This window comes from Rhinolophus ferrumequinum, chromosome 8 (assembly GCF_004115265.2).
Source record: "Rhinolophus ferrumequinum isolate MPI-CBG mRhiFer1 chromosome 8, mRhiFer1_v1.p, whole genome shotgun sequence".
NCBI classification, from domain to species: Eukaryota; Metazoa; Chordata; class Mammalia; order Chiroptera; family Rhinolophidae; genus Rhinolophus; species Rhinolophus ferrumequinum.
In genome coordinates, this window is record NC_046291.1 from 7,982,128 (window position 1) to 8,008,864 (window position 26,737).

Genomic DNA, 26,737 nt, shown 5'->3' on the forward strand with positions numbered 1-26,737 from the left:
GTTTCATTCAGGCTGTTGCCTTCAGTTATAGAAATGTGCAGAGCTTTAGCGAACCTCAGCCAAAGCTATAAACTACGACCGGCCACAAGAGTGTGCACGTGAGGTGACTGCAATTTTTTTCTGCCAAACCAGAATTAGCCGGTACAGGAATGAACGAGCCTGGAGATTTGAAATTGCACTGATTGGAAGAGAGCTCAGGTTAGGTCCGGGCCACCTCCAAACGGACCTTTTTAAAGCCACACGGACTGAGGCCTCGAGCTCGAAGCTCTACCAGACGCTCACCTGGCTGGTATCAAGCGGCACAGGGCCTGGAGAGCCCCGCACCGAGCGCACGGAGCCAGGCGGAGCGCCGAGCCTCAGGCATCCGCAAATCCAGGATGATAGGCGACATTGCAACAAATCTCTACGCCCAGCCGCTCAGGGGGCTCCGAGGAAAACAGCAAGTTCAGAGATCCCGGCCAGGAGGAGAGTGAGGCCGCAGCCCCACGGGCCCTGGGCGGTGAGTATCCCGAGGCTGCTCAGCGCCGCGGGCCCAGGGGATGGAGCGGCTCTGGGGGCATCTTAGAGTTGGGGACTGTGGGTGGCCGCTGCATCCGGGGATCCTCGGGCGGCGAAGGCCCTGGGCATTGTCCGAGAAAGCTGCCGGGCAGTCGAGGGCAGGATTGCACAGAGGCGCGGTGGTCGCGCCCAGGCTGCCGGTCGTGGGGCTCCCGAGCTGCGGGCGAGGCCATCTCGGGGCCGGCAGGGTAACCGCGGTTCAGGGCGGAGCGTGGGGACGCGCGCATCTCTCCCCCGGCGGCCAAGACCCCGCGCGCGTCATCCAGAGAGCATCGAGCCCCTCGGAACCCCCGTCCGGCCCGAGAAGCGCGCTCTGCCGGGCAGCCAGCATCGCTCCCCGCCTTCTCTCACCGCCCCAGTTTGGGACTCGAAGCAGGCAGTGATGGAGCGGAGGGGGGGAGGGGAGACCCGGGGACGGGGGCTAGGGGGAATTCCGGGTTCTGGACGCGTCCCTGCGCAGGCTGCTGGGACTGCGATCCGCCCCGCTTCCCTGCGGAGCTTGCAGGTTCCGAGCGCGCCAGGAGACGCGGAGTGCCAGGGAATGGGGGATCTCGAGGGTGTCGGGGTACGGGAGGGGGCCTGGGACGGCGGTGGGCGCTCGGAGGGGAGCGCCGGGGCCGGATCCCGCGGGTCAAGCCCAGGGCGTGCTGATGCTGGTCCTCCCAGAGCGGCTCTGATCAAGGCTCCTCCAGGGACCAAACGGGAGACTAAAATGGGGCAAGGGACTGGGGACGGCCATTTCGGGGCCAAACGCCGCCAAGGCCATTGACACGGTCTTAGGAACTCAACTCCGCTTACCAGTTAAGCCGTTTTCCTTCCGTAGAAAAGTTGATTCAGGCTTATTAGCAAAGATGAGTGAAGATTATTGGTGATTGAAAAGATTCCTTTTCGCCTTGTCTGGCTTCTTTGTGGTTGTGTGTGTGTGTGTGTGTGTGTGTGTGTGTTGGTGTAAAATAAGCTTTGGAATCCCTCAGGCCTGCGTTCAAATTTGGGCTCCACTAACTTGCTAGTTTGACCCCGCAGTTTCCTGTCTCCCACTCAACAAATAGCCTCAGTTTCCTCATCTGTGAAATGGGACATTAATACCAACTGCACAGGAACGTTGTGGAGAAGCCAGCATAGCCCCTGACCCATAGAAGGCATTTATATGCTTCGTTGCCCCCAGCTGGGGTTCCAGGTTTTCCGACGTTGTCTTCTCTGCCCTAGCTCAGTTCCCCAGCTTTGGCTGCTCGGTCCTCTTCAGCCTGTTGGTCTCACGTACGCCCTCTAAAGGCCCAAGAGTTCCTGAACAACCACGTCTAGAGGCAAAATTGACAGAGCCAAATCAAAGGTAGATCCGCCCCACACTTGGATCTAATGAAGAGCCGCTACCAACATGCTCTGCCCTCCTTCGGGGAAGATTTAGTTATAACTTGGCGCTTTCCCCTTTGCTTCTCATTTTTAATGAGCTCACTGCATGATAACATAATCACAATAGCCAAATTAAAAAAGAACGACTTGCTTACGAAACTTACTCTCCTAACAGAGCTGTGGAAATTTAATTCCGTTTTAATCTCTGATACGCTCCAAGAGGCCCTAAATTATTTTCATTTCTGCCTGCTAGCACGTATATATGTAGCTGACCTCCGTTTCATAGCCCCCATTACTTCATTGCCCCCATTTATGATTTCTTTTTTCACGGTTTATGAACACGCATTTGGGGAGTGGAAGGTTGGCTATTGGTCCTATAATCTTCCCATTTCCTTCCTTCACCTTTTTTAGCCCGAGGCCCTAATGTTCTATGCTGAGCTTCCAACCGGCGAACCTACTAGGATGGGTAACATTTTACACATTGATCCTTACCCGAAGCCCCACACTCACTCCTCCATTTACCCCAGTGTGTCACATGCGTGTTGTCCTTTTACATGTGTGTCAGGAATGGTGGAGGAAAGGTGGGGGAGCATAAAGGCCTTATGGTGGAGAAAGACGTGTAGCCTGGGGCCTCAGTGGTCCCGAAACCCTCTCCTCGTTCTCTAATACTCTCTAGGTACACAGGAGAATCAAAATACTCAACTGATCATTTTGTACCTTATAAGTTCCATTAATGCTAAGAATGCTAAAAGCAAACTTGGGGGTGGAAGGGATAGACATTTATTCTTCTGCTGATTTGGTTGTTTTTTTTTTCAGTTAACTTGGTTGGACAGTAAGTTGACTGTGATTAGTCAAAACAGGACTTTCAGAGAGATGTAGGTGTGAGACAGATGGCTCTGTTTATTGCCTAGAGTCATAGATGACTATTCAGGGACCTCCTGAGGACCTGATAGAACTTCCGCCCCCACCCCCACCCCCACCTGTGCTCTCCATCTGATACTGTGTTCTACATCCACGGTTGTGCCTCTTGAATAAAACGTACCCATTAAATGGTATTCAGTGTCCTTTATTTGTGATCAAATAAACTGGAAATATCAAGAGCAAATCAATGGCAACTGCATCTCTTAACCCACAAAATAAATAATTCAGTAAGACTAGAAAGTTCTTAACACTGCTTAGAAAAATGCTTACTATTTCAACTCATGGGTTGAAAAACTGTTTTATCATTATTTCAAACTCTTAGAGGTAGACAGACTTTAGGAAAATGTCAAGTTGTGTTGTTTTAACTTAAGGAAACAGAGCTGAGCACTGTCCCATGGATTGTAAATAATGTTATTAGGTTGGTGCAAATGTAATTGCGGTTTTTGCAATAATTTTTAAACTTTTAAACCACAATTACATTTGCACCAACCTAATATTACTCATAGAGGCCAGTCTCACCCCTTGTCAAGCTGCCTGATTCTCTGCTGGCTCCTTGGGATTCTCAATGCAACGAGCAGGACCTGCAGGAAGGCAAACACCAAACACCCTTTGCAGGTTCTTTCTCCCAGCGCAACTCTTTTCTGACTGTGAGAATGGCTTCCCCATCTCTTTCTATCCCCAGGCAGGCTATTCTGTCCTTAGGGGAGAGGATGGTTGTGGCAGACAGACACACAAGCCTGGAGCCCAAAGCAGACTAGACTTCCCAAGGGAAGTGAATTTTGAATTAACTGTCTTTCTTTTTTTCCCCTTCTTTTACAATCTAGTCACTGATCTACTGGAGGCAAGAAGCTGATCCAGATAATGTTTAAAAGATACAGCAAGGGACCTTTATTTTCTTGTCATAAAGTTAATATATGTTTATTTAGAATTTTTAACAACAACAAAGGGGTCGTTCCATGTGTCCCATTTTGTAACCCCCATGTGTAATTCACACTTTCCATGTCTTCAGAGTCTGCTACAATTTTATTTTTGATGGTGGACTTGCATTGTGTGGCTGTACCATGATTGATTTATTTAACACCTGCTCTACCTGATGTTGGATATTTGACATGTTTGCAGAGGATTTTTTTTCTTACTCTTTCAAGGTTCACTATTATAATTTAGTTGAGTATTGAAGGATGAGCAGCAGAGGAGGACCAGGAGGTTAGGAGGAGAGAGGAGGGAAAAAGAGAAGGTCGTGCATAAAGCTTAAAAGAGACTGCCAAGTTTAGGGAGCTGCGGGTGCTTCACGGGGCTGGAGAGCAAAGTGCAAAAGTGGGAGACGGGGTGAGGGACCAGGTGGGTGTGGGGAAATGTGCTACTGTGTATCCGCAAACGGGTCTTACATTAATTTTTGCTCCAAAAGATGCATTAGAGCTGATTGTCTGGCTAGGTCTTATTTTGGGGGAAACAGGGTAGAGGAGAACCTGGCGGCAGCCAGAGCATAGGAGCAGCCTGGGGCAACCACAGGTGGGGGCGGGAGGGAATTAGTGAGAGGGTGGGAGGGTAGATTTGATTTTAAAGGTAACTTGACAGGGTGGGGTACTTACATGGTAAGATAGCATTTTATCACTTCCCATTGTCTGGATAATGGGGAAGTGGAAACAGCCTCAGGCAAAGAGCGGCATCTGGGGCAAAGAGTGTAGTGGCTGAGAACGGGGACGGCTGTTTAGAAGATAGAATCATTTAACCGATAAAAAATAATAATGAGGTATGATATGAGAGACAGGAAAAATCATGATGAAGCCCAAGACAGATCTATTAAAATTGCTCTTCCACAGGCATTCCTGGTTCCCCAGTGCCCATGTCTTCCCAACAAACTTAACCAGAACCAATACTCTAGTCTACGGATCAGCAAACTTTTCCTATAAAGCGTCAGAGTAAGTATTTTAGGTTTTGCGGACCACGTAAAAAGGTAAAAATAATTCTTAGTTCAGAGGCTAAGAATTCTTAGAAAGTCTTAGAAAGAGGCTGTAGGCACTGTGCAATCTGCCACTGTCTGCTGTCTTTCATGTCCACACCAAAACACGGCTGGGACAAGTCCCACAATTGGAGGTTTTCCCAGTGTATTTGGGATTGTTTTGTACACCACTTCCTCCATTGCAGAAGAATGATTTTCAGTAATAATCATAGGTAATGGTCCATAATAATCATGATATTCTTATTTGTTCTTCTGTTTTAAATTAACTAATTGAAAAGAAAGATTTCCATTTTAAAGACATGATTCAAATTGAGTGCAACATTTCATGTATTGACTACAAATTTCACTCTCCGAACCAAAGCTTTTCACCTCACAGTCTTACACTCTGTTTCGCTATTTTAAATTTTAAACAAAAATAAAATCTCCAGGTGGGCACATAGAGTGGCAGGAGTGAAGTAACTCGAGTTCTGGTCTTCGTCTCCACAATAACTGTGCTTCCCAGCCCATCCGGAACGTTCTGGCAAAGGCAGTGATGGGTGGCAATGCAGGGGCTGCAGACCCGGATGAGCCGAGGTGAGCACCAACAATTCTGAACTCTTAGGAACTTTCCCTCAAAAAATTGTGTGTAGCTGGGGCCACATATGTGCTGGGCTCAACTGTATAACCAGCGATCTCTGAAATAACTTCCGTGTAGAATACAATGTTTAAGAAAGCATGAATAATAAAGGCATGCTAATTTGAAGCTTCCGGCTATAACACTGACACTTTGTAACTGTTTGGAACTTTGACCTGCATAAGATTTTTTCGGAGAGGAGTATTTTATCAGTGACATTGTCTAGAAGTTCTGGCACCAGGTGATCACGGTGAAGCAGACCAGCTTTCAGTTGATTGGTGTTTTAAAGTTCTCCTTGATGATGCTCCACCTAATTGCCTGTTTCTGGGGTACAGAGCTCCTGCCGCTGTCTCCTTGTTCTGTCTCCTTGTTCCACCACCTGTGGGGCCCTGCAGGGCTCAGCTCCTTTGGAGCTGCCCAACAATCATTTCCACGTATTATAGGCAGCTATCGCTTCCATTATCCTGAACACTGAGGCCCCTTCATGATCACCATCCTCCTAATTCTCAGCCTAACTTCTTACTTCATCAAAGAAATTAGACCAACAGGTGTAATTTCCATCCTACTACTAACCCTCTTAACTCCATCCAGTCTCGGGATGGGTTACTCCCCCTGATCCAGACAAACCCTCCTAACCCACCACCTCCAGGATTAGTCATCCTCTCTCCTTCTGTCTGTCTCCTTCTTTTGCTTTTTTCAGTTCTTATGCACACACTTAATTGTCATCCTAAAAAAGAGAAACAAAACCAGAGACCTCCCCTGACCTGGCATCAATGCCGTCCCAACGCCATCCAGCCTCCCTCCTCTTCTCCTAACATTTTGAGGGATAAATCTATGCAAAGCTCAAATCACCATCATTAGAAAGCTGTATCTCCCACTGTAAGATAATAAATTGACCTTCCACTTTATCAGTCTCTCCTGACTTGGGTACACCTGAGTCAGTCTCCCTGCGGCTATGCTGTGCTAAACCAATTGAGCACTTGGACCCGCAAAATGAGAAGCAGATCCTATGCCAGGGGCCCCATCAAGACAAACCTACCCTGGAAGGCTGCCTGAGGCCAGGTCTTTTCCTTCTGGGATATCCTTCTCGTCACCTGTCAGTATTTATCTTGATAAGGGACCCAAGGTATGGTCTTTGGAGTCAGGAAGAGTTGGGTTCAAATCTTTCTTTCTTGTCTGACCATGCTTGTCTGACTCTTGTCTGACTCATGGATACTTATTGGCCGTGAGACCTTGGGAGAGTTGCCTCCCTTCTCTATTTCCATCTCTTTAAAATAGGGATTATAGTACTTACATATAGGATGACTGTAAAGATAACACAAGTTTCCTAAAAGCACTTGGTCCTGTGAAAAAGTGAGTCGTGTTCCCAAATCTGCATCATGACGAAGATTCGTCTACAGGTCTGATGTGACAATGGGGCCACTTTCGTTAGGATGGGGTGGTAGAGCTGGCCAACGAAGATGAACAGTTTGTTTTGACATTCAGTGAAATGATTTGTCACATGTATTTCAGAAAATCTCGGAAAATGTATGCAAGTCATGAAGATATTGGGTATGATTTTGAAGATGACCCCAAAGATAAGAAGACACTTAAACCCGACCCAAACATTGATGGCGGATGGGCTTGGATGGTGGTCCTCTCCTCCTTCTTTGTCCACATCCTGATCATGGGCTCCCAGATGGCCCTGGGAGTCCTCAATGTGGAGTGGCTGGAAGAATTCCATCAGAGCCGCGGTCTGACCGCATGGGTCAGCTCCCTCAGCATGGGTATCACCTTGATTGTGGGTACGTTCGCCTGTGACCTGTTGTGAAACTGAATAATTATAAAATGATGATTCCCCACTGTAAGTCATGTTTTATATTGTTGACATGGGTCGATGTTATGTGGTTTGTTTTTTTATTGTAAAATACACATAACACAGTTTACCATGTTAACCATTTAATTCATTATATATCATTACAAATATGTTTAACACTTATGAATATTTTCAAAAGATAAAATTTTAGGGAAAATACTATAAAAGTCAACTAACAATCTTATTTCAGGGTTCTAATATTTTACATTGGAAATACTGGTCATATGTTATTAAAAAATCTATTAAACTGTTTTTAGAAAGGTTATTGATACAGCTAACAGGAAGGAATAATACTATATTCTTGCATTTTCTACTTAAGTCTAACCATCTATGAAACCAATTCTTAGCCAGTTGGAGATACTAACCCAGAAAATTATTATAAATGTAATATGTTCCTACAGCTAATGAGGTTCAGTTTGGGAATTAAACAACTTTCAACTTTCATTGTCAACTAATATTCAGTAAGTGTTTATTAGATACCAGGTGCTTTCCCTTGCATTGTCTCATTTAATGTTATTCAACTGTCTTAATAATTTACCACTATACCCTAATTTTGTTCACTTGCTTCACTTGAAAGTAACAGCGATACTTTTATATCAAATTTTTTTCATTTAAAGCATTTGTGATCTATTTTATACTGGAAACATAAATGGCCTCAAATCTTTTTCTGGTTTTGTGAAAGTACGTGTATGACAAGCATATGTGTGTGTGGTAAGAGTCTGTGCCTTCTCAGTGATTTCCACAGTAGCAATTAATTGTTTGAATCCAATTCAGATTTTTTGATCTTGGCTGGCATTCAATCGGTGCTATTTTGGATAATACACATGACACTAATAACAGTGGTAGTGCTGATGATGGAAAACAAGGACAAAGTATTATTTCTCAAAATGTGTGTGGGGTGTGTGTGTTTATCAAAGGGAACTAACACTGATCTGGTTTTAAAATTAAATAAGGGGACCGTTATATGTGCGTGAGAATTGTGGAGCAATCATTTTTGCTCATAAGCTGAATGAACTGACTCCGTCAACCCCGCGTTGACGTGCTAAAACCAGGACTGCTTGTTGTATGAAGAATGCAGGTAGGTTTACTTCAGTGTAGGTAAAGTGCCGGTTTTTTGTTGAATATGATTCAATAAATCAGTAAAGGAAAACTTTGCTTCTAGAATACTTAAAAATCCAGTTGTGTTGCCTTCTTAAAAATAAATTTTTAATAGGTGAAACAAAACATTTATAGAGTCAGTCTAGGAAGTGTGTGTCTGCAACAAAAAAGACTTAGCAAAAAGCCAGAATGTGAAATGTCCCAATATTTTCCAAACCATCCAATAAGGTTGCCTTAGGCATTATTTTATGTTTCACAATTTCTACCGAAATAAGCAATGGAATCCAGTCCTGAAATTATTGGATATCGTTTTAAAGACGATCCCCAAAATAGTGATGGTGAAATGCGATTGTCATGGTTAATTGGGAGGTAACTGTATATTCAGGATTCTGTTTGAAAATCCAGAGTCCCCAAATTCCAGACAGTGGAATTGCAGATTGTAGACTAACCTTTGTACCGGAAAGGTGCCCACCTGATAAACATCTTTTGCTCTGGGGCTCAGAAATCATACCACAGAAAGGCTCCGAGTTATATAAACGAACGGTCTCCTACTCTATCATGACTCTGAATTGCTGTTCATTATCTTAAGCTGCCTGGTACAAGGTGGCTGTAGATGTTGAGTGTTTTTGTAAGCCAGGGTCATCAAGAACAGCTCTCCCTTATTTAATACTTACTGCGTGTCAAGTGCATCTTACGTACATGATCTCATTTGATCCTATAGCAACACTAGGCCCAGACTATCATCTCCATCTGACAGAAAGAACACGCAACACTCGGAGACATTAAGTAACTAACTGAAGGGTGAACAGCTAGTAAGTGTGGGGCAGGTTTAAACCTGGTCCATTGGGCTCCAAAATTGTGTCTACTATACTTGTGCCACACTGCCTGCCACGACATCCAATGAGAACTGAAAATATGTTTGAAGTGAATAAATATAAATTGCTTTCATTTTCTAATCACTAAGCACAATTGGGTTACCTCTTTTAAATTTTAAAAAAATCTGTGAATTATGTTACGGACTGGAAAGCCACCTCTCTTCTTGGGCAGAGAGCTGCACCTGGGAAATTCAATAATTTCATTCTTGTTTTATTCTTTGCTAGCATGGATTTTGCCAGTTTCCTACAGAAGGTTCTAATTTTTAACAAAATGTAACCACTTTGGTTGCAGCCTTTGTGATGGCTCTCAGAGTAATTCTTGGTGGAAGCCATGTTTTAGGGGACTCGATGGGCAGCAAAAGACCTGTGACTTGCTAAGTAGATTTAGAGCCGTGGTTGTCAATCCTGGCTGCATGTCAGAGGCCCCCCGGGGCGCTTTGAAGAACCATAATACTCAGGCTGCACCTGGACCATTACATCAGAATCTCTTGGGATGGGACCCAAGCATCAGGATTTTGTGGGAGTTCTTTTGTTTGTGTTTTTAAAGCTCCTAAGTGACTCCAGTGTACAGCGAAGGCAGAGAGCCATTGAATAGAGGCTCCTAACGCCTTACTGCAGTGAGGGGTGACTCCAAAAGACCAGGAGTTCAGTGGACTACCTACTGTCATCCATGATTCTGTGCCAAGGCTCACCTCAGAGTCTCTCCTCACCTAAGCTTTTTTCAAATTACGAGATGCTGGCTTGGGCAAGAAATTATGACTTCCTCATGGTGTTCCCTGCAACAATGTAACACTTTATTATGTGGGGAATGGGCTGAGATTCAGATTCCTCCTGAAAAGGAGAAAATCTGATAATGAGTGTAATTTCATTCCAAAATGCTGAGTTCCTCTACAAAATTGGGACTCATAGCCAAAGCACTGCCTCTCAATCTCACCTTTCCTTAGAATGCCTAGGGAGTTCTTTTCATTTTGTTAAAATGGCAGTTCCATCTTGGAGATGCCAACTGACCAACAGTTGGCAACATTGTTAGAAACCAACAGTTTCTAACAATGGTTAGATAATGAAAGTTAGAAAATGAAAAGAAAGCTTGGGTCTGACTTCCTTTTTTATGACATATCTTTACTTTGTAACTGTAGGAGCGCTGGCATTTCTGGGTCTGACTGTCCAATCTGCAAATCATAAATGACTGAAGCTCCAGTATGCGTAGGATAAGAGTTGGTGAACTAAAAAGCCAGACACCATTATCGACTTCATATTCTTATCAGTAGAGCAATTCATACTTTCTCTTTGATATGTATAACATTCTTCCAGACAAGAATATGTGCACTTGGGGATTTCCCTCCTTTTTTCTTCAAATGCGTTCTTAATGCCGTGTTTCGTAAGTATGCAGTACTGCAGAAATACTTGCTTCTGGGCCCTTCTGTCGTGTGGAAAATATGATCACGCTCCTGAACTGTGATTCGTTGACCTTTCATATCCCAAAAGCCTATTAACAGCAAACCCATGAGTCATGCATTTTTCTCTTTTTTATGCATTCATTCAAGATTTGAGGAGTAAAGTGACCACGGGTTTAAAAATATTTGTAAAGAAATCAAAGAAATATCTTCAACTTATGGTTTCTGAATTTCAGGTGCCACCAGTAATTCCCTCAGATGTTTATATCAGTGTGCCTCATTTATATATTATTTATATAATGTGCTTATTTGTATAATACCTATAACAATATAATTGTGTAGAATATATTTGCTATATTAAATCTATTCTAAGGTTTGTTTACTGAATTATTTTCTGTAATGTGACAGTTAATTAAATGAATAGTTCTTTACCTTTATAATTTTTAGAATTAGGCCCTCTCAAAACCATTAAACCAGGAAAAAAAAAAATCCCAAAAAACTGTTTCTGACTGTGTACCCAAAGATGCTCATGAACATAGTTAGAAATTTGTAGGAAATTTTTATTTCAGTTTGGGCTGAAAGGGGAATTAAAGTTCAATAAATTTTTAACCTGAAGTAGTCCCACCTGGAATATAGGGCTTCTAACTATGTAAAGTAATCGTGATAAAAAATAAGATGGTGTTTAAAATGCACCATCTTACTGAATATTGAGTACAGCCTCACACTGTGTTGCTAAAATCTGCATTGCTGTATGGACGAGGAATCCTCAATCAAGGCAAACGTTAAGCTTCAATGACAGAAATTACCATCAACTCAGGAAGAAAAAAAAGAGTTGACAAGAGCTAGAGTGTCCTAGTGCAGTAAGCGATCACAGCGTGTATCATATAACACTGTGCTGCTGTGAGTATATCTTGCACAACCAAGTATATTCCTGAATCTCCACGTGGTGTCATGAATGCACAGCCTGCTGGGTCAAGTCGGGGGCTGAGAGTCACCAGGGGCTGAAGTATGTATGAAGCAACGATGAGTCCTTTTCAGCTTGCTTGGCATCTGCGTGTCTGCATGAAAATAGGCTGTAAGTTCCTCGTCTAAAGCCTGGGAGTCCTCAGAACCCTCTTCCTGTACTCCCTTTAGGTCTGGAGTCAAAAACTCAAAATGTGTACAGAGGCCAAGTAAATAATGTAAGTGAGGGCAGGAGGCCAGGTATAAGACTAACAGGAAGGGGAGAAAGTGTGGCAAGCTAGAGAGGGTGTGATGCAACTACCGTGTTTCCCTGAAAATAAAACCTGACCGAAAAATAAGCCCTAGCATGATTTTTCAGGATGACATACCCTGAACATAAGCCCTAATGCATCTTTTGGACCAAAAATTAATATAAGACCCGGTCTTATTTTGGGGAAACACGGTAAATGGGATCAGTTACTGCATAGCTCCAGCTGATTTGGACTGTGTGGGAAGATATTTTACGTTACCATTGAATTTTTTTGTGAATTCTCTTAATTTTTAGATGTGGCAACTGATTGAGAACACTGTTAAACCTTTGGGATTTAAAAAAAAAAATGCATCTACTGACTAAGTAGAGCCCCTAGACCACGAGTTTAGACCTCTGTTTAGACAAGAGTGAACCAATATGTCTATTGATTTCAGGTCTCTCTTCCTTGGTAACCTAGAATCTTGTGCTCTCCAGTGAAATGTTTAAAATCCATGTGTGCATGCTAACAGCTTTTTGCTTATAAAACAATGAGGGTTTTGGTGTGTTTTGTTTAACAGTGCTAGTAATGTTTTATTCTTTGTCTTCGTATGAGGATTTACTAAGAAAGCAGGAAAACACAATGCTGTTAGAGTTAACTTCTTTTCCAATGTTCCGTGACAGGTCCTTTCATCGGCTTGTTCATTAACACCTGTGGCTGCCGCCAGACAGCTATAATAGGAGGACTGGTGAACTCACTGGGCTGGGTGTTAAGTGCCTACGCGGCAAACGTGCATTATCTCTTTATTACCTTCGGAGTGACAGCTGGTAAGCGTATTGATTTTACTTTAACCTGATTTCAAATGTTTTTATTGGGCATTTTGGCAACACATTTAATCATGCAGAAAAGAGATCCATTAAAGTATTTTCTCCTTTTGTCTCCTCCACCCCACCTCCATTTATCCTCCAGGAAATACTTTTTTTTTTTTTTTTTTGCAAAATTTGCTTATTTTATGGATTTTTTAAAATTAGTTTTAGGTGCATAAAACAAAGTACTAGTTAGACGTTTATCATTTATATCTCTTATACTGTGTCAACCCCCCGTCCACTATCCCTCTGACATCGCCAATACATTTCCACTGTCAGGAAATACTTTTTAATGTAAAATATTAAACATGTCCTTAGAGTGCCAAAACAACCTAACTGTACTTGGCCTCACTAATAGAACTTAATTAAATTTTCCATACCTGGTTCCAAGTGCTTTTTTTTCTCTTTAAGGAACAGGAAAAGGAAGGTAAAAATATAGGTATAAGTGAATAGACCAAATATTAAGGAAATTAATAACATTCTCTCATTTAATAACTACAGAATCGAGTATGAATCATAGAATAATCATTTTCTCCTTCACCCCATTCAGATTAATAAAATAGCAGCAAAACCCACCTACATGTAGAGACTGTAAGAAGCAAATCTAGAACACAGTTGGAGTGGCAGTGCCCAGTGAGGAGGGAAAAATCGGCTGCCAGGCAGCGCGATTTGCATATCCGTTTTGCCAAATATATTCCCAGCCATAATTTCCTTTATCAACAGGTAGCAGAATTCACACAGATACAAAGTAGTTTCTTACTTGTACAATTTATTTCAATGAACCAGGTCCAGCCTGACTTTCTTTTTGAGTACATACTTGCAATCCTCATAATTGACACAATGACAGCTGTGTTAGACTAAGAGTTAAAAGTTAGAGTTGGGAATTCTTTTTTTCTTTTTTTTCCACTTGCTATCTGTGCAACTTGGGCAAATTACCTACCCTACTTATGCTTCAGTTTCCTTACCTGCAAAATGGAATAAATAAGAGTGCATGATTTACAGCGTTGTCGAATGATTGTTTGAGATACTCTGTATAAAGCACTGGGCACATAGTAAAGTGCTCAGTAAATGTTAGCCAATAGGTCATTGTTATTATATATATACAGTTGACCCTTGAACAACACGGGTTTGAACTGCATGGGTCCACTTATACATGGATTTTTTTCTCATAAATACTGTAAGTGTATTTTCCTTACGATTTTCTTAGGAACATTTTCTTTCTCTAGCTTACTTCGTTAGAATACAGTATATAATTCATGTGTGTGTTAATCAACTGTTTATGTAGTCTGTAAAGCTTCCAGTCAACAATAGGCTATTAGTAATTAAGTTTTGGGGGTGTCAATAGTTATATGTGGATTTTCAGCACCCCAAATCCCCACATTGTTCAAGGGGCAACTGTGTAATATAACATTCTTATTGTATAACATTACAAGCTTAAATACATGCTTTATGACAGTGTGAGATGGTGAACACAAAAACCCGTCCACTTAAGTCGACAAGCTGGTTCTCTGTAATGTATGAGTACATCTATCCCCATAAACACTGAAAGCACTTCTGTATCCTTTTTTTTTTTTTTAATTTATTGGGGTGACAATTGTTAGTAAAATTACATAGATTTCAGGTGTGCAATTCTGTATCACATCATCCATAAATCACACTGTGTGTTCACCACCCAGAGTCAGCTCCCCTTCCATCACCATACATTTGATCCCCCTCACCCTCATCCCCTCTTCTGTATCTTTTTGAAGCATCGTTTGAAAAACATTGCTATGAAGGACCTGGTAGCTCTTAAAGAAAAGCTTGAGATAGTTTCCCTGAGTGTTTCAGAAACTTTTCCCCATAACAGTCCAATGGATAGAGCATGCACCAGGATTTTTGTGAAATACGTAGGTGAGGAAATAAACATTCCTTCTGCTGAGACTAAGGAGGCACACTGGGGTCTCTGGGCAGACACATAAGCCCACCATGAACTTGATCTGGTGTTTTTTGGTTGTATGGACTATGACGTGATCCTAATAATCGGGACTTGAGATACACTCTGGTCATTTAGAGATCGCTATGGTTAGATTCTTTGTTTCAATGGAATTTTGTTTCCTGTAATTAATTGCTTATTGATCATCAAATATCTCCATATCCATTCATTATTTATTTATTCATTCACTATTTATTCAACAAATATTTGTGGATCCAAGGATGTGGCAAGAAAATTAGGAGGCTGGTGAAAGTATTTCTTGAGACACTGTATTGCTCCCACGTTTTATACAGGAAAAGCCCAAAGAAAGTCTGAAAATAAATTCCTCTACCTCCCCCACAAATATATATATATAACTGCATTGAAGTGGGAACTTCAGCTTGATCCGTTAGCTTATGTATGGAAAATGCTCTTGGGCTGTCATTAGTGAGGCATGTGGAAGCTGACTGGCAATCTAATCCCTTTTTAATAGAAAAGAAACAAATTAGGTGCAAAAATCGGCAGAAAGCAAGTGATTTATATATATTTATATCACTGTACAATGTATGTTTGAAAGAAACCTTACTGATATCCTTCTTCATTCCTAAAAGCATTTCAGGCAGATTTGTTTATATCTTTTTTTTTTAAATCATCTAGGCAATTACAATTGTGTGGGAGTGTCCTCCTATTAAGCAGAAAATTAAAAATTAATGTCTGTTTGAGCAATTTTACTTAGCCAAGGGAGTCTGGACAAAATTCTTCAGCTTTGCCAGAGCTCCAGTGTCTTAGCCTGGCTCCTGAAGACATGCTGACCCAGGACCACAGAATTTTCTCTCCCCTCTGAGCCTCCTTCCTCCACTCACTAATCTGGCTGTAAAGCCCTCCTCTAAACCTGAGTGTGGTGAAGAATTGCTCCAGGGTCCTGCACAGGCTGGACATTAGCCAGGCTTTGACGGACTGGACAGCTTGAGCCCACACGTCCTCAAGACGTCTCCTATAAGCTCATGTAATAATTGTGCTGATGATGGAATACAAATCAACAAAGAGCAATGTATAGACCTTTCTTGGATCCTGACTTAAACAAGTTTTTAAAAGAATATAGTCATTTATGAGACAAATGAAAATTTGAACACCTTCTAGACATTTCATAATGTCTTTTTTTTTTTTCAAATAAGATGATAGGATTAAGTTGTTTGGCCATGATCAATATTTAGAAATCTATACTAAAACATTTGCACATGAAATGATATATTCGGGATTTGCTTCAAAATAATATGGAGCAGGGCAATAATTCTGTACCACAATATTTAACATTGAAGAATTTCTTGTTGTTTTTCACAAAGAGTTTTTTTTCCCCAAAATAGCCACTGATACAACCATTTTGCAGCTGAGTTTTGTGTACCTTAACTGTGGACGTGTAAAATTAATCTTGTATAAAAAGGCAGCTCTTATTTTAAGATATGACCATTCCCATAGAACTTTCTTTCATTTATTTCATTCCTTTGTTGTATGCCAGGCATTGTTCCCAGCACTTGGGAGATACATTAGTGAACAAAACAGAAGATCCCTGCCCCCATGGAGCTTATAGTCTAGCAAAAGGGGAGAAGGGGTCAGCTCAGAAACAACACATACAATAAAAAAGCAAAATCCTTCTGCAACTACCTGCAGGCAGCTGGGGGTGGGGGGTGAGCGGTGCAGTGTTGGAGGCAGCATGGGCAACGGAAAGGGACCAGGCTCCGACGCTGGGTGTGAATTCTCCGATTACTTGCTACAGGGACTTGGGAAAGTAACTTAATCTCCAGGAGGTTCAATACCTCCTTTTATAAAATGAGCATAACCACAGCTAGATTTCAGGGTTATGGTGAAAATTAAGTCAGATAAAGCCTGTAAAGCAACCGCCCATCATGGGCACTCAGTTACTGGTAATTATTACAGCATTTGCATGTGTGATCGCTCTAGTCTCCTTCCAAACTAAAGTAATTCTGAAACTATTAAATGATGCTGAACTAGGGAGGCATCCGCTTTGGGGAGTGGTATTGGTCAACTCTTTTATGTCATGCTGCCATCCTAACGTTGGCAGGTTCAAATGGGGTACCATGATCATTGAAATGGAGCTTATGGCTTCCCTCTGTACCTAGAAGTTGAGAACACAACCTACAACCTTTTGGCCAGCATTTTGTTTTATTTCATTTTACCCCCGTTAATTTTTTAATAGACTTCATTTTTTAGAGTGGTTTTAGGTTCACAGCAAAATTGAGGAGCAAGTACAGAGAATTCCCCAAACCCTGTGGCCCCAACACCCCCCACCAGCATTTTAATTTTGTCTGTGTAAATCACAAAGTGTTCTGATTTGCTAAGAAAGACACAATTAAAAACCAGAGATACAAATAAATGTTCTATGGTTATGGCATCGAGTGGCTGCGTATGTCTATGGGAACATTATAATTCCTTTTATTCTTGCAGTTAATTGGTGAATAGATTGGCCCCTTCCTGAGGCTTCTGCAAATTGCCTGCGGGCACCTCTTCATCCCTTGTACCTAAATACTTCCCTGGGTATTTGGTGCACTAAGCCCTGACGGCAGAGCCCTCAGAACACATTCATTCTTTCAGCAAATCACCAAGCACACATTGCGTGTTTGGGGCAGCAAGGGGACTCGGGGGTGAAAAGACAGACAAATCCTGCCCTGGAACTTACCACATTCTGAGGTGAGAATGGGCCTTATTCCCTTACTGCGGTAAGCTGTGCCGCAAAGCATGTTGGAGAAAATGATGGGCTAGAAAGTTCGGTGGATGACCCTTCGGTGCTCACCTACGAGGTGCTTTTTTACAACCACTACTGTTTCTTTGTTTGAGAAAACAGCAGAGACGAATATAATGACATGCAGGTGATGTTTAAATGCTGCCAGTTCTGCATATGGCTTATGTTTATGCATATGTTTATGTTGTGCTGTGTGTTTTGCCTTCCTCTTTCAACTGCGCAGGCTTTGGGAGCGGGATGGCCTATCTCCCGGCCGTGGTCATGGTGGGAAGGTACTTTCAGAAGCGACGCGCCCTTGCCCAGGGCCTCAGCACCACCGGGACCGGCTTTGGCACCTTCCTCATGACCGTCTTGCTGAAGTACCTGTGCGCGGAGTACGGGTGGCGCAACGCAATGTTTATCCAAGGCGCCGTCTCCTTAAACTTGTGTGTCTGTGGCGCGCTCATGAGGCCCCTCTCTCCTGGGAAAGAGGGAAAGGACCCAGGGGAGACAGATCCGCAAGTCCTCCCGGCTCACTCCCCTGAATCCGTGAAGTCAAGTGCGCAGCTGGGCAGGGCAGAAGAGAAGGAGGGCAGTCCCGGGCACGAGGAGGCCCTCGACGACCTTGCGGCCCAGGCGTGCCAAGAGAAGGCGGGCCACCGGAAGAATATGTGCGCCTTTCGGGCTCTGAAGACCGTGAGCCAGCTGACCATGAGGGTCAGGAAGGGCTTCCAGGACTGGTACTCGGGCTATTTTGGAGCAGCCTCGCTCTTTACTAATCGCATGTTTGTAGCCTTTGTTTTCTGGGCTTTGTTTGCATACAGCAGCTTTGTCATCCCTTTCATTCACCTCCCAGAAATAGTCGATTTGTATAATTTATCAGAGCAAAACGATGTTTTCCCTCTGACGTCAATTATAGCAATAGTTCACATCTTTGGAAAGGTGATCCTGGGCGCCGTGGCCGACTTACCTTGCATCAGCGTTTGGAATGTCTTCCTGATGGCCAACTTCACCCTCGTCCTCAGCATTTTCATTCTGCCCCTGATGCACACCTATGCGGGCCTGGCGGTCATCTGCGCACTGATAGGCTTTTCCAGCGGTTACTTCTCCCTCATGCCCGTAGTGACTGAAGACTTGGTGGGGATTGAGCACCTGGCCAACGCCTACGGCATCATCATCTGTGCTAACGGCGTCTCCGCACTGCTGGGCCCACCATTTGCAGGTAAACCGTGCAAGGTTTCCAGCTCAGAGTGCATGTAGAGGGTCAGGTTGTGTTCTCATCTGTGTTATAAAGGCCAAGATTAATAAGAAGGAAGTTTCCATTTGTGCACATGCTCTTTTTTTCTCCCCATTCCTGACCCCCCCCCCCTTCTCACTTGTAGGTTTTAGCAAGTTAAAGGTGATTCTTCCATATAGAATGTAGATGAACTTTTGATCCTTATCTACAAAATAATCTCATTGTATAGAATTCTCTATCAGTTAGGGATGCATTTGGCTATAAGAGAAGACCCTGCCAATGGTAGCTTAAAAAGAAGACTTAATTGTGTCATATAGCCAGGAATCTAGAGTTTAGGGACTAGATAATATTAGGATAGTATCTCCAAGATCCGCTTGGCCTTTTCCTCATGTAGTTACCTCATGGTCACATAATGGCTGCTGTGGCACCGGCCACAGCAGCCTCATTTATAACAAAAAGGAAGAAGGAAGGAAAGGCTCAGTCCCAGCAGATTTCCACTTATATGATTGGCCAGGACTGTGTCACACAGCCCAAGCTTCAGAGGGAACTGAGAATTGGAGTATTTTGCCTTTTAGCCTCTGTACTAGAGGAAGGAAAAGGGGGAAAAAATGTATTGGGGGTTGTATCAGTCAGATAACGGTATCTTCCAGAGATGTTAAACTGAAATATCTATTAAGGGAATAAGTACGTTATCAGTGTATCAGTGGTTCATCCACCTTCTTGTTGGAGATCCTTCAGCTCATATATTATATGTGGAAACGGAATCTCATTGACAGTTCTTTGCATGATCCAAGATACTTTCCGCTTCTTTCTGGGGTTGTTTTATACTGATCCATCAGATTTCAATAGCAGCATAACAGCTGTGTGGTATGGCATAAGGAATTCATGATCAGTGTTAACTAAAGCACCAAAGTTTGCCAGCATGGTTTCCTTGTCCCATTCCTATGGTCTTGTTCTTGTCACTCATTTGCATTCTGGCATTCTTTCTTGAGTGGAAAAAAGATGAATTGCCACTAGAAGACAAGGAGTTATGACCAGCCCTCTGTTATCAGGCGTTACCTCTGCCTGCTTCAAGGTCCCTCCCTAGAAGTGGACTCTAGCTGACTGTGATCCACCATGATGGCAGAAACGGTTGTATTAATGGTTAAGAACCTTCTATGAATGTGTGTCAAATGCTGCTGTGGGGACTCTAAACTCAATGTTCTGATGTGCATCTCTAGACCAGCAACCTAAAGAGGGCTTTCCTCCTTTTTGCTTCTCCTTCCACTGAACTCACATACTAAGGAATGCTGACCGTCACCACTGGCTAATTGCAATGTGTCTAATCCATTGATTTTCCAGGCCAATGAGAGGCAACCCAACCTTTATGCACTGTAGTTCAGAAGTGACTGGCAATATAAGGGACTAAATAACCACATTAAATTCTTGCTAGCAATTCCAGGTGGGCTAGAAATTATTACTTAGCTCAGTTTGCTACAAGGAAAATTACTGTTCACATTGCCTTTTTCTTTTTTAATGGGTTTAGAAATGAATGTGTTTTTCATTTTTCAAAGCAGTTTCTACTGGCACCAAAAATTCTCGTACAATTTAGTACCATGCCAGACAACCACATTTCCACTTAAGAGAAGAATGTATAAAGATGAACCAACATTTCAACCATGTCACTTAGCAACATGAATTCCTTAATCTAATTCATTTACAATATTGCTGGGCATTCACTTCTTCTGCTTTAAAGATGCAATAATAGTAGATACTTTTTTAGATGTTTCCAGTGTAAAATACAGCAAAACTTAGCCACCAGATTCGACTGACCCAGAATCTACACATATCACCTTCATTCACATACAATATAACACCCTAACACAATTTGCAGTGTTTTTTCACCGAGAGCTGGGAACACATTTCATAAATAAGAAAAACAGCTGCCACTCATCATTTGACAGACTCAAATGAAAAGGGAATGCAATTTAATGGGGAGCTGGATTTTACTTTGAAGCTGTTGATTTGAATTGATGGTTGGATCAGGGTTGCCAAGGATCCCAGGTTGGAAACCAAAGAACGGAGATCAGACCTGTAGGGAAAGGTGATGAAGGAAGATGAGATAGGCAGCTTGTGTGAAACCTTCTATGTCTCTGAAGTTTCATCCACACAGGCTGGGTCAAAACACGTGGTCAAGTACAATCTCTCGTGAGATTTTGCATCTGACTCGGGACCAAGTTGAGTTCAAACTAGTGGAAATATTAAAACAGGCACCAGAGAGAGATGGCAGGACCCAGAGTCATTTAAAAATAAATTCTAAAGGTAGATTGGAGAAACCTATGGGATTAGTTTAACATAAAATTGGGTACTCCTCCAATTTGTGCTGTTAAGTTGTTTGGTGAAGTTGGGTGCTCGTAAAAAATTGACATGAGTTACTTTTAAAGATTGGGGAGTGTGGAGATATTTTTACAAACGTTTATACGTGTTTTTTTTTTAATTTATTGGGGTGACAATTGTTAGTAAAATTACATAGATTTCAGATGTACAATTCTGTATTATATCATCTATAAATCCCATTGTGTGTTCACCACCCGGAATCAGTTCTCCTTCCATCACCATATAGTGAATGATTATACTTTTAAGGGAAAGAGGCAAGATTTTGAATATAATAAATTCAATTTAAGACTGTAACAATATGTAATAGACTTAGCAGACATTTTCTATAGTGTGCAGGGACCAGAAGGAGAATGGAGTCGTGAGAAGGAGATGCCAGAGTATTCTAAGAGTGGTCGTGTTTATTAGCATTCCCCTAAGAACGAGGGAAAGTACACGTACAGACAAGGAGCCAAGAGAAATGTGTTTGAAACTCCAAAATATTCAATATGCTTTGTGCTTATGGTTAAGTTTGGGGCAGTAGGGGATAGAGGTGGGTTGGGGCGACATCACAGAGCCCTGGAGCTTAGATTCAGCCACTCCAAACAAAAAAAGTAAATAAATAGTCTGAACTAAATACAAATTAATTTTGTCCTATTTCAGAGGTCCGTGTTAAGCAGCAGTGATCGTTCAGCTCGTTTCAGCTATTGGTATTTGTTATTTAGAGCCATCATTTCTACTCTTAGTCACTTGATCACACAAAAAGTGGGGATTTAACTATTGAAATGACAAGGTCAGCTTTCCTATGGGATGAGTGGAATATGTGAACCTCATTTATAGTTACTGATTTTTTATTTAATTGTAGTTTAAGGATAGTCCAGTCATATACGCTGCTTACATATACAGACCTTTCTGCGTTATCTGCAAGTGAATCATTCACTTTGTCACAATTCACACAGTCGCAGTTGACAAATGGTGACACTGAGCAGAAGTTGGGTGTGTTTTTGTTCATATGTCAGTGGGCCTTTCTGATTCAGTTCTGAAGCTGAGTCATTATTTTTGGATTATACGTTTAATCTTCTTTATTCCTCTTGTCTCATATTGGAGGTTAAAAAAAGATGGTAGAGCATTTTATTAAGCTACATCTAAAGAGGCTGATATTTTCTTTTTTATATCAAATAACAAACTCAAAAGCTTGACTTTTAAAGTATATAGAATTCATAGCTTTTGAGTGGTTAAAAAACTATAAATGTGTAATTTAGTAGCATGTTTGTTTTTCATTACTACCTGGACTGATCCAGGCACATTGTGATTTAGAAAGTTCTACCCTAGTGACTTAAAAGATAAATGTAGCCATCCTTGGTTATATGGTGAGAACTCTGGTTTATATAGCCCGGACTTACAAATGACTACATGAAACATTTGGGGCATTAAATGTCATATAAATAAATTATAGAAATATTTATATTAGCAATAAATGCTTACTTGGTGTTCTTGGCTTTATTTTATCAACTACGTTACACTGAATATCTTTGTTTTTGTTTTGTAGGGTGGATCTACGACATGACACAAAAATATGATTTTTCCTTCTATATATGTGGTTTACTTTACCTGGTAGGATTACTCTTTTTACTCATTCAACCATGTGTTCAAATTATAGAGCAATCGAGGAAAAAAAGCGTAGGTGGTACACATGTTTAGTGTCATGTGATGTTTCATGTAGGATTTCTTTGTGGTACTCATGCCTACCTCCCATGGTTGCTGTGAGGCGCCTATGACATCGTGGGAAAGCGATTTGTATGGTAACTGTCACTGTCATTTGTAAATGCCATTGTCATTGCTTTATTTGAAAGTAGCACTGCCTGTCCATTTGGGGAGAAGCAATGTTGGACAGTATTAAAGACTACATACATTTTAGAGATGACAATGTCCTTCAAAGACAGCCTATTAAGTAATTGGTAGAAATGCCCTTGTAAAAATTATTCTCTCGCCATCCACTGAGACTAGGGTTTTAGATACAGCTTTTAAAACAAAGACAAGGAATAAAAGCTTTTCAGTCCAACTACTACTTCTCTGTAAGGTGAAAATAAAGTGCTTCTGGAAAGCTCACAGTTAAATGGGTTTTAAGCACAGGAGCATGATTAGATTTCAGAAACTAATTGTTACAGGGAGCTATTGCTCGCCCAGTGTAAAATAAATGCTGGCTCCAATTTCAAAGGTAATACATTTAATACAATTAAAGAAAAAAATTATATTTTTATAAAAGAATTCTGCAGCTAGGGAGTACAGTTTATCAATCTTCCTCTAAGAAAAGCTTTTGCTCTCAATCCTAATTCAATAGTATCTAGTTATAAACTGAATCTTAAGACAAAGCCTAAGTAAATAATAATTTACTGAGCAGAAGTTGTATTTGTCCACACAACTATTGAATCAAGGGCTATGGTTCAAGCACTTTTATTCCTGTCGTTGGCCTCTGTTTATTAACACAATCTAGGGCCTGTAACTTTTTTTTCTGAGTTTCTCCTGTCCAGTAAATAAACTAGAGAACTCATTGCAGGTTGGTCTGTGAAGTTGGCACTTAAATCGTTTGTATAAAGTGTGGTACTAATCCAGAATATAAGACTATGAACTTGTGAGGGTAACAAACGGAATGCCCTTGGTCTAGGTGTCTGTACACCTGACATTGGAGTAGTGGTAGCAAGTCGCCCTTCTCCAATGCCTGAGCTCCGCACAGTTTTAAAAATAGTTCTCTTGATCGATTCCATACAGAAGACAACAGGGATCCATGACATCAAATAATGTTCTTCCTTTATCTAAGATCTCTATTTTTCTAAGCCAAACATTTTTCAGACTGCAGAATGTTCTTCCCAGAATCATTTTGAAATTTCTGGCTGCCTTACTTGTTTACACATATTTCAGAGCTGTTTAAATTTCTACTCACAATTTGCTCATCACACATAAAAATCCTGTAACATCATTGCCAGTGTCTTGGGTCAAATTTACCTAAAGTGAGTATAGACCATTCTCAGTTATCCTTGGTAATTAGAGGCAGGAATGGTACCAGTAAGTAGAATCACAGAATGGTACCCTAAGCCTAACACTAGCCAGCAATTCTCAGTCTCTTATTCCACCAAACCCTTCAGAGCAGTTAACAAGTGATTACATGGACAAGTGTCCTTTTTGTTTCATCTCCTTTATTTCCTGCTCTGATGGCTAGGGGGAAGGGTTGTGTAATGAAAGGGACCCTCAAAATAACAATAATACTAACAGGCAGCTGATGGAACGGAGAAACAAAAGCATGACTAATATACACACTCAATATTACCTCCAATGATTCAAGGATTGCCTGCAAATTATTATAGATAATTGCATGTCATACTCTGTTTGGTTCAACACAATGACCAATTTGGTATCGTTACAGCTTTGGCTGCTGTTAAAGAATCCATTTTGATTAAGGTAAACTTAAATGCTGAGGCAATGCTGTATCTCTAGCTATATATTAACCATAAAATTCGGATGGTTAGATGGAAAAACATGCTGTGTGTTTTAAAACTGACTACATGATTTCATTACTTGCATTTTCTATAAACACCAAATTGACAAGAGGCAGTGTTAAATATTTTGAATGGTGCTATAGGTGATGCGTTTTGATGCTTGCACTGCTGGTCATACCATCAGACATATGAACTTTTTATCCAATAAACCAGCTTTGGTTATGTCCAAGTTAAACCTACCCATGTTCAGTCTGTACAGCTGTTTGTTGACTTACTGTACTTATGGAAGTGGTAATTTCTACCACATCAGAAGTTCCTATTTTACAAAAATAGAGTAAAACCTGCTTGCAATATTCATGTTAACACTAGAATAAGAGAGAATGCTATAAAGAATTATAGCAAATATATTAATATTTCCTGTTTAAAATGTTATTATTTACAGTTTATTGAAAATATTATAAAGGGTTAGTTGTATATTTATGTTAGGTGCTTTGTAGTTTTCCCCTCACATGTCCAAGTAATTTTTATTCACATACAACTAAATAAATTTTGTCCTGTTTAAAGATGGTCAGTGAGTTTTTATATAAAATCTCTGTTTTCTTAGTTTTAAGAGGAAAACTCCTAAAGTGTAACTGGTGATTATCTGTTTGGTTCTTTCCCTTGGAAGGTTTTCTCTAGGTGTAGTTGTAGAACCACCTGGAGAGAATCACCTAGGGTGATTGTTAGAAGTGCCAAGTCCAGCTATTAAATTTGCAATGCACACACCTTTTAATCTAGGGATTGCGTTTCTAAAATTTTTCCCATCATATGAACAAAGACAAATGAACAAAGATTTTTTTATGTATTGTTTCTTATATAAGACTGGAAACAATTTAAATGTCCATCAATATGAACCTGTTAAACAAAGTATGGTGTTTACGCAATTTTTTTTTTCACAAAGACAGATCCATATGTAAAATTAGAAAACAATATCCAAGATATATTGCTAAAAGAAAATAGCACGATAAATATGGTTAATTTGCTCCCAGTTGTGTTTTGTTAACAACAAAAGAGGGTTATTCATATGGCTGGTATTTGTACAGAACATTTCTGGAAGGTAACAAGAAAACATTAATAGTGGTCGGCTCTTGGGAGAAGTTTGGGGACTGGGGTGGGTCTGACTTTTTTCCTGATGCACACAATGTTTTTTCAGTTTAAAACTTGTTTCCAAAATTATTTTAAATACAGATTTCTGGGGCTACTTAAAAACTTAATGAATTGGAATTTGGGGGGATGGAGCCAATAAACCTGCCTTTAGATAAGTTTATCAGTTGATTTTCATGCAGACTAAAGTTGGAGACCTACTCTCAACATATTTAAAACACTCCAATCAATTTCAGGACAAAAATACTTGTCCTGACTCTCTTCGGGTTGATTATTTCCTTTTAGACAACATTCTAGTCAGTTACTATCTTCAGAGCACTCATAGTATATAATATTTTTACTTTGCTGAATCTTTCTGTTTCCATGGTCCTTTTCCATTCAACAAATGTAAACTGGGTTTGTATAAGAACAAGGCAAGCTGATGCCAGTGTCTGCCCCCATGTAGCCTGCACACAGAAGTAAGCTGCTACTGCATGGCACTAAAAGTGACAATGCAATAACAGAGCTAAGGGAAATCTGACTCCCAACCTGTTTAGATGAAACTGTAATTGATAATATAAAACATACAGAAAGGTTCAGTAAAACTATTGAAGAACTATCACTATTTGTGTACTTGTCAAATGAAAGATTACAGACTACAAGTGCTAGACTTACAGTTCTCAACCTCATGGGTCTCGGGTCCCCTTTATATTCCTAAAAGCCAATGAAGACCAAAAGATAGTTTGTTTTTATAAGTTTTACCTGATTGATAGTTACCCTATTGGAAAGCAACACTGAGAAATTACTTCATTTTAAAATAACAATAATGAGCCTACTATGTTAATAACACATTTTTATGAAGATAACCATATTTTCACAAAAAAATGTAGTAAGAATAGTGGCATTGTTTCACATTTTTGCAAATCTCTTTAATATCCAGCTTAATAGAAGACAACTGGATTCTCATATTTGCTTCTGCATTCAGTCTGTTGTGATATGTGGTTTTGATTGACATATATTAAGAAAATTCAGCTTCAGGTGGCCGGTTAGCTCAGTTGCTTAGAGGGTGGTGCTAATAACACCAAGGTTTCTGGTTCGATCCCCGTATGGGCCACTGAGAGCTGTGCCCTCTTTTAAAAAAAAAAAAAAATCCAGCCTCATACT

At 41.0% G+C, this 26,737-nt stretch overlaps 1 protein-coding gene across 3 annotated transcripts; it reads left to right on the plus strand.

The window, feature by feature from the left end:
* The first annotated feature begins 83 nt into the window (after positions 1–83).
* On the plus strand, positions 84–24,847 carry SLC16A14 (solute carrier family 16 member 14). Of its 3 annotated transcripts, XM_033112152.1 has the most exons (7): positions 84–499; positions 4,650–4,748; positions 5,218–5,362; positions 6,915–7,186; positions 12,498–12,641; positions 17,613–18,590; positions 22,507–24,847. In XM_033112152.1, exons 3-7 carry the CDS (start codon positions 5,322–5,324, stop codon positions 22,656–22,658), a joined length of 1,587 nt encoding a protein of 528 aa, XP_032968043.1. In that variant the 5' UTR covers positions 84–499; positions 4,650–4,748; positions 5,218–5,321; the 3' UTR covers positions 22,659–24,847. The 3 variants fall into 3 exon arrangements, with proteins under 3 accessions (XP_032968043.1, XP_032968045.1, XP_032968044.1); XM_033112154.1 differs by lacking the exon at positions 5,218–5,362; XM_033112153.1 differs by lacking the exons at positions 4,650–4,748; positions 5,218–5,362 and having other exon boundaries at positions 85–499.
* Positions 24,848–26,737: the final 1,890 nt, after the last annotated feature.